The 16,773-nt window shown below is 38.4% G+C and overlaps 1 protein-coding gene across 1 annotated transcript in view; it reads left to right on the plus strand.

The window, feature by feature from the left end:
* Positions 1-16,773, plus strand: part of OPHN1 (oligophrenin 1) — a 578,606-nt gene that overhangs the window by 285,275 nt on the left and 276,558 nt on the right. The window contains exons 6-7 of the mRNA XM_018043623.1: positions 2,437-2,538; positions 12,383-12,493. Of these exons, the coding sequence (XP_017899112.1) occupies positions 2,437-2,538; positions 12,383-12,493 (213 nt within the window). The remainder of the gene's footprint in view (positions 1-2,436; positions 2,539-12,382; positions 12,494-16,773) is intronic.

The following is a 16,773-nucleotide window of genomic DNA, read 5'->3' on the forward strand; positions in this document are numbered from 1 at the left end:
TAAACAATGGGATACACATGTCTTTTTCAATTTGATTTTCTCAGAGTATATACCTAGGAGTGGAATTGCTGGGTCATATGGTGGTTTCATTCCTAGCATTTTTTAAAATTAATTTATTTTTTATTGATGGATAATTACTTTACAGAATTTTGTTGTTTTCTGTCAAACCTCAACATGAAAAAGCCATAGATATACATATATCCCCTTCCTTTTGAACCTCCCTCCCATCTCCCTCCCCATCTCACCCCTCTAGGTTGATACAGAGTCCCTGTTTGAGTTTCCTGAGCCATATAGCAAATTACATTGGCTATCTATTTTACATATGGTAATGTAAGCTTCCATGTAACTATTTCCAGTGTTCTTGCCTGGAGAATCCCAGGGACAGGGGAACCTGGTGGGCTGCCGTCTATGGGGTCGTACAGAGTCAGACACGAGTGAAGCGACTTAGCAGCAGTAGCAGCATGTTACTCTTTCTACTCTTTCCATACATCTCACCCTCTTCTCCCCTCTCCCCATGTCCATAAGTCTATTCTCTATGTCTGTTTCTCCATTGCTGCCCTGTAAGTTGTTCAGTACCATTCTTTCTAGATTCTGTATATATGTGTTATAATAAGGTGTTTATCTTTTTCTTTCTGACTCACTTCACTCTAGGTTCTAGGTTCATCTACCACATCAAAACTGACTCAAATGTCTTCCTTTTTATGGATGAGTAATATTCCATTATGTATATACACCACGGCTTCTTTATCCATTTCTGTTGATGGACACCTAAGTTGCTTCCAGGTTCTAGCTATTGTAAATAGTACTGCAATGAACAATGTAATACATGTGTCTCTTTCAGTTTTGATTTCCTTAGGGTATATGCCTTGGAGTGGGATTGCTGGGTCATATGGTGGTTTTATTCCTAATTTTTTAAGGAAATCTCCATACCGTCTTTCATAGTGGGTGTATCAAGTTACATTCCCACCAACAGTGTAAGAGCATTCCCTTTTCTCTATACCCTCTCCAGCATTTGTTGTTTGTAGACTTTTTGAGGATGGCCATTCTGGCTGGTGTGAGATGATATCTAACTATAGTTTTGATTTGCATTTCTCTAATAATGAGCGATGTTATACATCTTTTCATGTGTTTGCTAGGCTTCTGTCTGTCTTCTTTGGAAAAATGTCTGTTTAGGTCTTTTCCCCACTTTTTGATTGGGTTGTTTGTTTTTCTGGTATTGAGTTGTATGTGCTGCTTATATATTTTGAAAATTAATCCTTTGTCAGTTGTTTTATTGATTTTCTCCCATTCTAAGGCTTATCTATTTACCTTGCTTATAGTTTCCTTTGCTGGGCAAAAGCTTTTAAGTTTAATCAAGTCCCACTTGTTTACATTTGTTTTTGTTTCCATTATTCCAGGAGGCGGATCAGAGAGGATCTTACTTTGATTTATGTTATGGAGTGTTCTGCCTATATTTTCCTCTAAGAGTTTTATAGTTTCTGGTCTTACATTTACATCTTTAATTCATTTTGAGTTTATGTAAAAAGCACATTCTTGACAGATAAGAGGTCACTCAGTTTTGCCTTGACTTCCTGCCCAGCAATAGATTGCCTCTAGAAATAAACCATGGGTGAGGTATATATATATATATTTTTCCTGTGTGTCACTTGCTTTGCCTCATCTAATACTTGGCATGCTATAGGTACTCAGTGAGTTTAGATTTTCTATGTGACAACACAAGCCTTTTACATGAATTTCCCAATGTGGTGCTGAGAGCATTGCAGGATGTCAGCATTAGTCTGTGACAAGCTAGCATTCTTAGTGCTCCTTTGGAGACTGTGTGATTTCTATTAATTGTTGTGCTGAGAGGCAGAGAGCTTAACACAAATAACGAGTGAGTCATCCATCCCTCATAAGGCTTTTCAACTCCTGATTTTCAGTTAAGCCTTGCAGGATTTTTCCATATCTTTAACATCATCTTTTAACATGTAGTACTGAAATGCTTAAACTGTATCAAAAAACTTATAATTTACAGAGTCAGTCTTAGATTCCAATTTTCTTGGAAATGTTTTACTTATTATTAGACTGTCTAAATGCATTGTAGATTAACATTTGAAAGGCATATTCACTGTTGAATATTGTGTTCCTTCTTCTTCTTTTCAAAAATTAATGTAGTTAATACATGTGAAAAATATTGAGGAGAGAAAAAAATTAACTGGTATACAGGTGAATTTTAAGTGTCATTGTCTGAGCATTAGCTCCCAGAGCCTTTAGCTATACCAATAGTAACTACCCTTTGCATAGGTGAAGTTGTTCAAGGTTATATTTGAAGAAGCTGAAACTGCTGAGACAAAATCCTGACTTGCTTTTCTGACACTGTGTTGTTCATTCTCATTTCTGAGCAGATTGAATTGAAATCACAGACATCTTACTCTTTACCTTCTCTCCCACCTCTAGGAGCGGAAAAAGAAATTTGAAAAGGATGGAGAGAGGTTTTATTCCTTGCTGGATCGGCACTTACATCTGTCTTCCAAAAAGAAAGAATCTCAGTTACAAGAGGTATGTTCAAAATGCCTGTCCCTGCCTTCTATTACCAGGTATGCCTTGGTACATGGCAGGTTCCTATTGCAAGGGTTGTCTCTTACTCTGCCTCAGCAGAGAACCATGTATAATGGTTGTGCTTGCAGATTCAACTATGGCCAGGGTCTCGGGACTCCTGAGTTCTTAAGTCAGCTCCTCCACAAACTCACAGTGTTACTTTGGATAAGATATTTCTTTCCTGGCCTCAGTTTCTTTGTCAAAGGAAGTGTGGTACTACTCACAGATCCCTTCCAGTTCTAAGTTTCTGATTCCAGATGAGGTTATAGAGTTAAATTAGCATTGTAGGACAGAAGAAGATGGTGGAGGAGTAAGATGGGGAGATCATCTGCCTCCCCACAAATACATAAAAAATTCATCAGAATATGGAATAAGTCCTACGGAACAACTTCTAAATGACAGCAGAAAACCCCAAACCTCCAAAAAAGGCAAGCAAATCTCCTCTGAATGAGGTAGGACAAAGGATAAACACACACTCTCACACACACACACACACACACACACACACACACACACACAGACAAAGGACTTCAGGGCAGGAGCTTGTGCCCCAAGAGAGGGAGGGAATCATGAAGGAGGAAAAGTTTCTGAGCACTTATAAAGCCCCTCACAGGTGAGACCAAGAGGGGAGCTGTGAAACCTCAGAGTGCTGTGCAACAGCAGCGACTCAGAAGGCAAAATACTGAGAAAGCTGCCTAACAGCACTTCTCAGCCCATAAGCAGCTCACAAGCCCCAACCTGGAATTGGGGAGTAGCCGTGCAGGGAGCCAAGCCTCCAATGAAGATTCCAGGGAGAGGTAGGGGGCTGGTGGCCATGACGATATGTGCTGAGAGTGCTACTTTGACAAGGCTGAGGAATTAAACATGCCTGCCACTGCCAAAGCCAGGAAAGGTGCTGGAAGCAACAGACAAAACACTACTGATACGTTCCCAGTCCCAGAGGTTGCAGCTAGCACCAGGCCATGAGCAGGCACAGGTTACTGCCCACACCTTGCAGGGAACTTAAACAGCTTGGCTCTTTCTAGAGACCCATGAACTGGGGTCCCTAAACCCTAGTTTTCTCTGGGAAAATTCACAAGCTGCCTTAGACTGTAACAGCATCCAACAGCTTACTACTTTCACAGGCATTCCCCTGTACAACTTATATGTGGCTGCCATATCCTCCTCTCTCCCCAGCCCAAGAGAGCAAGTGAGCATTAATGAGCCTCAGCCTTCACTCTCTTTTGTCCAGGTGGGGAACAGACTGTGAACTCTAGGAGAAACTGAACTTTAGGAGCAACTATAAACTGAAATGAGGCCAGATGTGATACTGACTCCATGCTGCCCACAAGTTTCAGAGACCTTCCTAGAAGTATTAGAAGATTTCAGTGTAGGTTTCACTGAGTATTCTGGGCTGCTGAGTGTTGCCTTCACCACTAGTATAGGGAACTTGTCTTTTGCGTTGTGTGGCTTGTGAGGTCTTGGAGCTTCAATAGGCAATGAGCCTGAACCCCTGAGGTAGAGACGCAAGCCCAGGGCTTTGAACCACTAGAGTACACCTGACCCTGGGGAACATTAATGGATGAGAGACCCTTAAAAGGCCTCCATCTCAACACCAAAGCCAAACCCACCCAAAGGATAGCAAGCACCAATACCCAGATACCCCATGCTAATCCTTCAAGAAAACAGAAATAAAACATTACACACTAGCAGACAGGCTGCCCAAAGTGACACTGAACCCATAGACACCCCAAAACCTACTACTGGACATGGTGCTACCCATCAGAGAGATGAGATCCAGCTCCATCAACCAGAACACAGGCACAAGTCCCCCCAACCAGGAAACCCTTACATGGCACTGGTCCAACCTCATTCATGGGCGACTGACTCCACAACTAAGAATAATGACCTTGAGACTTTATTATTTTTTTAAAAATCACAATCTTCATTTCCATTATATACTTTTACCTCTGCACTGGCCTTCTGTGGTGCTGTGGATTTTTTTTTTCCTTTTTGAATTTTTTGTTTTTCTTCTGTTTGAATTTTTAAAAAATTATTCTTTCCTGCTGTAGTAGTTTAATATATTTAAATCATTTTTGCATACTTCTATTTAATCTCACTTTTCTTTTTTCTTCTTTTCTTCCTTTTCTTTTTCTTTTTTTCCCCTATTTTATTCTTCTTTTTTCATCATGTTTGTTAATTTGTTTTGTTTTCTTTGCTTTATTCCCCAATTGGCACTGTACTTTGGTTCTGTTTTCCAGTTTAAGTTTTAATTGGCTCTGTTTTTAATTGATTGATATATTTTTGGTTCCCTTTGTTTGCCAAGTCAATCTCTTGTACTTTCATTTCTTTGGAATATTTTTGTTATGTTTGTGTGTGTGTAAGTATGTATACATGTTCCACTGTTTTTGTAATTGTCTGTCTGATTTGTATTTACCACTTGTCTGGGTTGGTCTTTTGTTTCTTTTAATGTTTTGTTATTTATCTCTGTGTGTTTGTTTTAATCCCATTGAATACCATAACAAACAACTTGAGGAATCTCAGTCCCTTGACCAGGGATTGGGCCTGAGCCTTTAGAGTGGGAGTACTGAATCCAGGACCTCAGAGTGCCAGAGAACTCCTAATCCCAGGGAGTATTAATTAGTGAGAAATTCCATGAAGGCCTACACCTGTATACAAAACCTAGTATCACACAGCTGCTGATGGCACCCAGTGCAGGATGCCTCACCCAAGCAACAAAGAAGACAAAAACACAAAAATAATCATCAGCAGACAGTATTCTCTCAGACACTCCAAAATATATCACCTCACACAACCCTGCCTATAAGAGGGGAGAAAATGCAGGTGCAAGTCACCCCCAAAATGAAGGTAACACCAACCACTAGATCAACCTTAACGATTGAGGGCAGAACCCAAAAGGAAGAAGAAATACAACCATAAAGCCTTGGAAAAGAAGACCTCAAACACATTAAGTTAGAAAAAACAGAGAAATATAGCACAAATGAAGGAACAAGGTAGAATTTCACAAGACCAAATAAATGAAGAGAAAATAGGCAAACTACCTGAAAAAGAATTCAAAGTAATGACATTAAAGACATACTAAGGCCTCAAAAATAGAATGGAGAAAATGCAAGAATAAATTAACACAATTAACAAGGACCTAGAGGAAATAAAGAGACAAATAGCACAATTACTGAAATTAAAAGTACTCTGGAAGGAATCAATAGTAGAATGAGGCAGAACAGATAAGTGAGCTGGAAAATAGAATGGTGGAAATAACTGCTGAAGAGCAGAATAAAGGAATGGAATCAAAATAATTAAGGATAACCTCAGAGACATCTGGAACAATGTTAAATGTACCAACATTCTAATTATAGTGATCTCAGATGAAGAAGAGAAAAGTAAGGGGTCTGAGAAAATTTTTGAAAAGGCTATGGTAAAAAAAATCTTCCTTAATATGGGAAAGAAAATAGTCAATCAAGTCCAAGAAACACAGAGAGTTCCATACAGGATAAACCCAAGGAGAAACATGTCAAGACACATACTAATCAAACTAACAAATAGTAAATACAAAGAAAAAAAATTAAAAGCAGCAAGGGAAAAGGAACAAGTAATGTACAAGGGGAAACCCATATGATTAACAGCTGATCTTTCAGCAGAAACTCTGCAGGCCAGAAGGAAATGGCAGGATATATTTGAAGTACTGAATGAAAAAAAATCTATAACCAAGATAGCACTACCTGGCAAGGATCTCATTCAAAACTGATAGAGAAATCAAAAGTGTTACAGACAAGCAAAATTTAAATGAGTTTAGCACCACCAAATCAGCTTTACAACAAATGTTAAAGGTATTACTATAGGCAAAAAACACAAGAGAGAGAAGAGACCTACAAAAAAAAACCAAAACAATTATGAAAATGCCAGTAGGAACATATATAAAAATAATTACTTTAAATATAAACGGATTAAACACCACAACTAATAAACTCAGAGTGGCTGAATGGATACAAAAACAAGACCCATATATATAATGTCTACAAGAAACCCACTTTAAGATCTAGCGACAGATAAAGACTGAAAGTAAGAGGATGAAAAAAGATGTTCTATGCAAATGGAAATCAAAAGAAAGCCAGAGTGTCAATTCTCATATCAGACAAAACAGGCTTTAAAATAAAAAATATTACAAGAAATAAAAAAGGACAATATATAATGATCAAGGGATCAATCCAAGAAGACATAAAAATTTTAAATATTTATGCACCCAACATTAGAACACCTCAATACATAAGGCAAACTCTAACGGACATACAAGAGGAAATTGACAGTAACACAATAATAGTAGGCAACTGTAACATCCCCCTTACATCATAGGAGATATCATCAAATAAGAAAATTGATAAAGAAACACAAACCTTAATTGAAACTTTAAACAAAATGGACCTAATTGATATTTTCAGGACATTCCATCCAAATGCAGAAGAATACACTTTCTTCTCAAGTGAACATGGAACATTCTCCAGGGTAGACCACATCTTGGATCACAAATAAAGCCCAAGTGAACTGACCAAAATTGGGATCATATCAAGCATCTTTCCTGACCACAACACTGTGAGACTAGATATCGGTTACAGAAGAAAAAAGACTGTGAAAGCACACACATGGAGATTAAACAATACATTTCTAAGTAACGAATAGGTTACTGACGGAAGAAGGGAAGTTAAAATATTCCTAGGTAAAAAATGATAGCAAAAATATGACAACCCCAAGCCTGTGAGATGCAGCAAAAGAAGTTCTAAGAAGGAAGTTTATAGCAATACAATCTTACCTCAAAAAATAAGAAAAACATTGAATAGACAAATTAACTTTACGTGTCAAATAACAGCTGGAAAAAGAAAAGCACAAAATATAAAAGTTAGTAGAAGGAAAGAAATCATAATGATCAGAGCAGAAATAAATGGAAAGAAATGAAGGAAACAATAGTAAAGATTAATAAAACTAAAAGCTGGTTCTCTGAGAACATAAACAATATCGAAAAAAACCATTGTCCAGACTCATCAAGAAAAAAAGGCAGAAAAGTCAAATGAACAAAATTAGGAATGAAAAAGGAGAGGTTACAACAGGCAATGCAGAAATACAAAGGATCATAAGAGATAATTAAGAGCAACTATATGCCAAATATGGACAAGCTGGAGGAAATGGATAGATTCTTTGAAAAGTTCAGCCTTCCAAGATTGAACCAGGAAGAAATAGAAATTATGAATAAGCCAATCACAAATATTGAAATCAAAACTGTGATAAAAAGTCTCCCCATAAAACAAAGCCCAGGGCCAAATGGCTTCAGAGAATTCTGTCAAACATTTAGAGAAGAGCTAATGCCTATTCTTCTGAAACTCTTCCAAAAAATTGCAAAGAAAGGAATACTTGTGAATACATTCTGTGAGGTCACCATCACCCTGATGCCAAAACCAGACAAAGACATCATACACAAAAAAGAAAATTACAGGCCAATATCACTGATGAACATAGATGCAAACACCCTCAACAAAATTCTAGCAAACAGAATTCAACAAAAGATTAAAATATCATGCACCATGATCAAGTCAGGTTTATCCCAGTTATGCAAGGATTCTTCAATAGACACAAGTCAATCAATGGGAGACATCATATTAATAAATAGATAAAATCCATATGAAAATCTCAATAGATACAGAAAAAACTTTAACAGAATTCAATACCCATTTATGATAAAACTCTTCAAAAATTGGACATAAAAGGAACTTAATATAATAAAGGTCATATACAGCAAACCCACAGCGAACATTATTCTCACTGGTAAAAAACTGAAAGCATTCCCTCTAAGATCAGGAGCAAGACAAGCCTGCCTACTCTCACCACTATTATTTAACATAGTTTTGGAATTCTCAACTATGGCAATCAGAGAAAAATGAGAAATAAAAGGAATCCAGATTGGAAAGGTGACTAAGATTGGAAAGGAAGAAGTGAAACTCCATCTGCAGATGACATGATATTGTACGTAGAAAATCCTAAACATACTATAACAAAATTACTAAAGCTAATCAGCAAATTTAGTATCACAGGATACAAGATCAATACACAGAATGCCCACCATCAAAAAATCCACAAACTAGTGCTGGGGAGGATGTGGAGAAAATGGAATGCTCTTGCACTGTTGGTGGGAATGTAAATTGATACAGACACTATGGAGGACAGTATGGAGATTCCTTATAAAACTAGTAATAAAACTACCATATGACCCAGCGATACCACTTCTAGGCATATACCATGAGGAAACCAAAATTGAAAAAGACACATGTACCCCAATGTTCACTGCAGCACTATTTACACTAGCTGAGACATGGAAGCAACCTAGATGTCCATTGACAGATGAGTGGATTAAGAAGCTATGGTACATATATAAAATGGAATATTACTGAGCCATAAACAGGAACACATTTGAATCAGTTCTAATGAGGTGGATGAACCTAGAGCCTATTATTCAGAGTAGGTTAAGTCAGAAAGAGAAAAACAAATATCATATATTACACACACACGCACATATATATGTGCGTGTGTGTGTAATCTAGAGAGATGGTACTGATGAACCCATTTGTAGGGCAGAAATGAAGACACAGATAGAGTGATGGTTGTATGGACATGGTGGAGGGGAGGAAAGAGAGGGTAAGACAAATGGAGACAGTAGCATGAAAGCATGTATGCTATGACTTGTAAAATGGATAGCCATTGGAAATTTCCTGTATGACTCAGGGAACTCAAACTAGGGGTCTGTAACAACCTAGAGGGGTGGGAAAGGGTGGGAAATGGGAAGGAAGTTCAAGAGTGCAGGGACATATGTGTACTTATGGCTAACTCATGTTGATGTTTGGCAGAAAGCAAATCAATATTGTAAAGTAATTATTCCTCAATTTGAAAAATTTAAAAAGATAACTAGCATTGCATTTGATAGATCAGGAATAGATATGCTTTTTTCTGTGAGGTTTTCCAACAGTAAGTTTTTTATTTTAGGTTCTGCACTAGGTCTACAATCACAGAAAACTAAACAAACTGATCATATAGATTGCAATCTTGTCTAACTCAATGAAGCTATGAGCAATTCTGTGTAGGGCCATCCAAGACAGATGGGATATGGTGGAGAGTTCTGATAAAACATGTTGGACTAGAGAAGGGAATGGCAAATTACTTCAGCATTCTTGCCGTGAGGACCCCATGAATAGTATGAAAAGGCAAAAAGATGTGACAATGAAAGATGAACTCCCCAGGTTGGTAGGTGCCCAATATGCTATTGTAGAAGAGCAGAGAAATAGCTCCAGAAGGAATGAAGAGGCTGAGCCGAAGCAGAAACAGTGCCCAGTTGTGCATGTGTCTGGTGGTGAAAGTAAAGTCCTATGTTGTAAAGAACAACATTGCATAAGAACCTTGGATGAGGTCAGTGAATCAAGGTGAATTGGAAGTGTTCAAACAGGAGAAGGCAAGAGTGAACATTGATATTTTAGGAATCAGTGAACTAAAATGGATGGGAATGATCCATTTAATTTAGATGACCATTTTATTATACTGTGGGCAAAAATCTCTTAGAAGAAGTGGAGTAGCCCTCACAGTCAACAAAAGTGTCTGAAATGCAGTACTTGGGTGCAATCTCAAAAACGATAGAAAGATCTCAGTTTGCTTTCAAGGCAAACCATACATCACAATAATCAAATCTATGCCCTAACCACTAATGTCAAAGAAGCTGAAGTAGAGCAGTGCTATGAAGAACTGCCACACATTCTAGAACTAACAACAAAAAAGATGTCCTTCTCATCATAGGGGACTGGAATGCAAATGTAGGAAGTCAAGAGATACCTACAGGAATAGGAAACTTTGACCTTGGAGTACAAACTGAAACAGGGCAAAGCTAACAAAGTTTTGCCAAGAGAACACATTGGTCATAGCAAACACCCTCTTCCAACAAAACAACAGAAGACTCTAAACATGGACATCACCAGATGGTCAGTACCAAAATCAAATTGATTATATTCTTTGCAGCTGAAGATGGAGAAATTCTATTCAGTCAGAAAAAGCAAGACCTGGAGCTGCCTGTGACTCAGATCATGAACTCCGTATTGTAAAATTCAGACTTAAATTGAAGAAAGTAGGGAAAACCACTAGACCATTCAGGTATGACCTAGGTCAAATCCCTTACGATTATACAGTGGAAGTTACAAATAGATTCAAGGGATTAGATCTGATAGAGAGAGTACCCTAAGAACTATGAATGGAGGTTTATAACATTGTATAGGAGGTGGTGATCAAAACCATCCGCAAGAAAAAGAAATGTATAGGAGGTGGTGATCAAAACCATCCGCAAGAAAAAGAAATGCAAAAGAGCAAAATGGTTGTCTGCAGAGGCCTTACAAATAGTTGAGAAAAAAAAAGAGATTCAAAAAGCAAAGGAGAAAAGGAAAGATATACCCATCTGAATACAGAGTTCCAAAGAATAGCATTACTTTGCCAACGTCTTAGAAGTGTTCTTTATGTCTTAGAAGTGTTCCATGTGAGTAAAATCAGATTGTGTGAGCTCCACAGAACTATCAGAGTCCCACATTACTTTGCCAGCAAAGGTCCGCCTAGTCAAGGCTATAGTTTTTCCAGTAGTCATGTATGGATGTGAGAATTGGACTATAAAGAAAGCTGAGTGTTGAAGAATTGATGGTTTTGAACTGTGGTGTTGGAGAAGACTCTTGAGAGTCCCTGGGACTGCAAGGAGATCCAATCAGTCTATCCTAAAGGAGATCAGTCCTGAGTGTTCATTGGTAGGACTGATGTTGGAGCTGAAACTCCAATACTTTGGCCACCTGATGTGAAGGGCTGCCTCATTTGAAAAGACCCTGATGCTGGGAAAGATTGAAGGTGAGAAGAGAAGGGGGCTACAGAGGATGAGGTAGTTGGATGGCATCACTGACTCAACGGATATGAGTTTGGGTAAATTCTGGGAGTTGGTGATGGACAGGGAGGCCTGGTGTGCTGCAGTGCATGGGGTCGCAAAGAGTTGGACATGACTAAGCAACTGAGCTGAACTAAACTGATGCTGGTTCTTTAGACTGTGTTTATTGGTGTATTTCACTTTTTTGTACACTTTGTAACATTTTGTTGAATGCTGAACATGATGCCCTGGGTAAAAGGAACTGAGATAAAAGGATGTTATTATGTGGTTTTATGCTTATCTGACTAGGATTTAGACTGTGCTTCATTTGCTATAACTGCTCTTGCTAGAAGCGAAAATCTCGTTTGGTATCTTTGTGTTTTGTCTTTCCTATTGTCTTTGGATTTTTTTAATTGATTAATTTATTTATTTTACTTTACAATATTGTATTGGTTTTTTAAGATATCTTAAATAAGGTCTGACACTTGTTGCAGCAACAGGCTTCTGCTTCTGGGCTTCTGCTCTGATAATCTCAGATTCTCTATATTCAACTATCTATCCAATTTTTGAGACAGTTGTTTTTCCTTTGACTTCAGTGGTCTGTTGGTTCTAAGAACAGTGGTTGATTCTCAGTTTAGCTTTTCCTTGTATGAGGATGAGCACAATAACTTCCAAGCTTCTTATTTGTTAGGCCAGAAACCAGATATCGTGCATCAGTCACTTTTTCTATCTTGGCTTCATGTTTCCTATTTGTAAAATAAAGGGATAAGATCACTGCTTGGTAGCATAATTCTCTTCCAGCCCTAGTATTCTGTTGAATCCATAAACACTGACTTGCACGAATGACTATGGCAATATGTGACATTTATTACCCTTCTTCTTCAGGCAGACCTCCAGGTGGACAAGGAGAGGCACAATTTCTTTGAGTCGTCCCTTGATTATGTTTATCAAATCCAGGAAGTTCAAGAGTCTAAGAAGTTCAATATTGTGGAGCCAGTAAGTTCTAATAATGAATGGTCTAAAAATATTTACCAAATGTCAAGTAAATGTAGAGAACTTTGATTATAAAATTGGAGTCTCAAAGAATATGAATATAGTCAATGCTTAATAATGAATGTCAAAGAAATAGACACACTGGCTTGTGTTATTCTTGCTCTCCAACCGATGTTCTCTCTCTCACTCTTCCTCACTCTTCCCCACATTCCTTCCTCCTCTGATTTCTCTCTATAGCTATGATTTTTCTTTATATTTCTTTTCCTCCTCTCCTTTTTCCTGTTCCTTGATTTTTTTGTCACCCTTCATTTTACCTTGTTCTCCTCCCTTCCTTTCTCTCACACTTTCATAAGGTTTCTGAAAATACCCATCATATCCCAGACACTGTTCTAAGAATGCATGTTTCTTGCATTCAGTGACTTCCCATTCTATTTTTACTTCTATCCTTTGAATATTTTTCTAATTAAATATCCTTAATATATTATAGAAGATGATGTACTGTGGTTTGATAAGTATTTTGATTTTTAGCAACTTTCTTTTTTATTATAAAAACAATGTAAAAACAGTTGCAGAAAAAACTAGAAAAAATTTTTAATATGTGTAAAACAAATACAACATATCCCCCATACAGAGATGATCACTGTTAATATTGTGGTGTTTACCTCCTGAATTCTGTGTGTCTGTTATATTCTTTTGTTTATCTATTATGCCTATGTGCTTGTTGGTGTGGGTGTGTGTACACATGTGCATGTGTGTGTACACATATTACACATAAGCATGTATATCTGTGTACATGTTATCTGTGGTCACAGCTGTATATATCTGTATATGTACATTTGCAAACAAATATTTATTCATTCATCCAATAATCATTTATTGAGCCTCTGTTATATGCAGGCACTGTGCTAAACATTGGGTATCATACAGTGAAAAAGACTCAGTTTCTGTCTTTGTGAAGACTACATTTTCATGGGGTGGAAAGAAGGATACACATAAATAAAATAATTTGTGTTATGGTGCTGCTGCTGCTGCTAAGTCACTTCAGTTGTGTCCCACTCTGTGTGACCCACTAGACGGCAGCTCACCAGGCTCCTCCATCCCTGGGATTCTCCAGGCAAGAACACTGGAGTGGGTTGCCATTTCTTCCTCCAATTTGTGTTATAATAATGGCTAAAACAAAGAACAGGAGCAGACAGCTACTTTAGGTCGAATGGTCAAGGGGGAATCTCTGAAAGTGTCATGTAAGATGAGATCTAAAGAAGGAAAAGATAAGGCAATGTGAATAATGAGAAGAGAACTTTCGAGGCACAGAAAAAAACACATGTACATAGTCCTTAAGTTAGTAAAGAATGGTGAGAATGGTGTTAGTAAGTCCTTAATGGTGTTAGTTAGAACAACACCATTAAGGAACAACACTCAAGCAACAGTTAGAACTGGACATGGAACAACAGACTGGTTTCAAACAGGAAAAGGAGTATGTCAAGGCTGTATATTGTCACCCTGCCTATTTAACTTATGTGCAGAGTACATCATGAGAAACGCTGGGCTGGAAGAAGCACAAGCTGGAATCAAGATTGCTGGGAGAGATATCAATAACCTCAGATATGCAGATGACACCACCCTTATGGCAGAAAGTGAAGAGGAACTAAAAAGCCTCTTGATGAAAGTGAAAGAAGAGAGTGAAAAAGTTGTCTTAAAGCTCAACATTCAGAAAACGAAGATCATGGCATCTGGTCCCATCACTTCATGGGAAATAGATGGGGAAACAGTGGAAACAGTGGCAGACTTTATTTTTTGTGGCTCCAAAATCACTGCAGATGGTGACTGCAACCATGAAATTAAAAGACCCTTACTCCTTGGAAGGAAAGTTATGACCAACGTAGATAGCATATTGAAGAGCAGAGTCATTACTCTGCCAACAAAGGTCCGTCTAGTCAAGGCTATGGTTTTTCCCGTGGTCATGTATAGATGTGAGAGTTGGACTGTGAAGAAAGCTGAGTGCCGAAGAATTGATGATTTTGAAGTGTGGTGTTGGAGAAGACTCCTGAGAGTCCCTTGGACTGTAAGGAGATCTAACCAGTCTGTTCTGAAGGAGATCCGCCCTGGGATTTATTTGGAAGGAATGATGCTAAAGCTGAAGCTCCAGTACTTTGGCCACCTCATGCGAAGAGTTGACTCATTGGAAAAGACTCTGATGCTGGGAGGGATTGGGGGCAGGAGGAGAAGGGGACGACAGAGGATGAGATGGCTGGATGGCATCATGGACTCGATGAATGTGAGTCTGAGTGAACTCCAGGAGTTGGTGATGGACAGGGAGGCCTGGTGTGCTGTGATTCATGGGGTTGCAGAGTCGGACACGACTGAATGACTGAACTGAACTGAACTGAACGGTGTTAGTAAGTCCTCAATTTAGTACAGAATGGTGAGTATCAGTGATGAAAGAAAAGGAGAGTGGCAGGAAATAATATCTGACCAAAAGGCATAGGGACTGTAGGCATGATGAAGGGGTTAGATTTTAGCCTGAACTGTAGTAGAAAAATCACTGATGTATATTAAATAGGATATGACATGAACTGTTTTGTTGTGTGGAGAATAGCTTGGAAGAAGACAATGTTGGAAATTAGGAAATGAGTTAGGCTATCCCAGTGGTCTAGGCAAGTGAAAATATTGCTTTGGATTAGGGTGATGGTAGTAGAAATAGAAAGAATGATTGAATTAGAGATATATTTTGGAAGCAAACCTGGCAGGGCTTACTGATTGATTAGACTAAGATGTGAGTGAAAGAAAACCAGAATTATTTGCTTTTTTGCTTGATTAACTAAGTAAGTAGGTGGTGGTATCATTTCTTTGGATGGGAAAATTTGAAAAGGAAAAGGAAGGATGTCTTCATAACTATGTGTGTGGTACATACACTCATGTGCATTTATATATATGTTTGTACATGTACACATATATAACTGTATGTATGTATGTATATTTAGGGCTTCCCTGGTAGCTCAGTCAGTGAAGAATCTGTTTGCAGTACAGGAGACTGGGGATTGATCCCTGGGTCAGGAAGATCCCCTGGAGAAGGAAATGGTAATCCACTCCAGTATTCTTGCCTGGGAAATCCCATGGACAGAGGAGACTGGTGGGCTACAGTCCATGGGGTCACAAAAGTTGGACCTGAATTAGTGACTAAACCATCACCACCACCGTGTGTGTGTATATATATATACACACGCATATACACATGTATATAGTACACAAGTATGTACATAGTTTTTAATATGTTTATGTATATATACATATATTGGGTTACCCAGAAGATTTGTTCAAGTTTTCCCATAATAAAATCTTACAGAAAAATCCAAACAAACATTTTGGCTAACTCAATATATTTAGTTTGTGTTTGTGTGTTTTTGTGTGTGTTAGTCGCTCAGTCATTTTTGACTCTTCGTGACCTCATGGACTATAGCCCGCCAGGCTCCACTGTCCATGGGATTCTCCAGTCAAGAATACTGGAGTGGGTTGCCATTTCCTTCTCCATGGGATCTTCCCTACTAAGGCATCAAACTTGGGTCTCCCACACTGCAGTCAGATTCTTTACCATCTGAGCTACCAGAGAAGCCCATAGTTTGTGGTTATGTATATATATATATATTTGGCAAATTTGGAAAACACAGCAGTGGCCACAGGGCTGGAAAAGGCTGGTTTTCATTCCAATCCCAAAGAAAGCCAATGCCAAAGAATGTTCAAACTACCACACAGTTGCACTCATCTCACAAGCTAGTGAAGTAATGCTCAGAATTCTCAAAGCCAGGCTTCAACAGTATGTGAACCGTGAAATTCCAGATGTTCAAGCTGAATTTAGAAAAGGCAGAGAAACCAGAGATCACATGGCCAACATCTGTTGGATCATCAAAAAAGCGAGAGAGTTTCAGAAAAACATCTACTTCTGCTTTATTGACTATGCCAAAGCATTTGACTCTGTAGATCACAAGAAACTGGAAAAGTCTTCAAGAGTTGGGAATATCAGACCACCTGACCTGCCTCCTGCAAATCTGTGTGCAGGTCAAGAAGCAACAGTTAGAACTGAACTTGGAACAACAGACTGGTTCCAAATCAGGAAAGGAGTATGCCAAGGCTGTATACTGTCACCCTGCTCATTTAACTTATATGCAGAGTACATCATGAGAAACGCTGGACTGGAAGAAACACAAGCTGGAATCAAGATTGCCAGGATAAATATCAATAACCTCAGATATGCAGATGACACCACACTTATGGCAGAAAGTGAAGAA

This window comes from Capra hircus, assembly GCF_001704415.2.
Source record: "Capra hircus breed San Clemente chromosome X unlocalized genomic scaffold, ASM170441v1, whole genome shotgun sequence".
Classification (NCBI taxonomy): Eukaryota; Metazoa; Chordata; class Mammalia; order Artiodactyla; family Bovidae; genus Capra; species Capra hircus.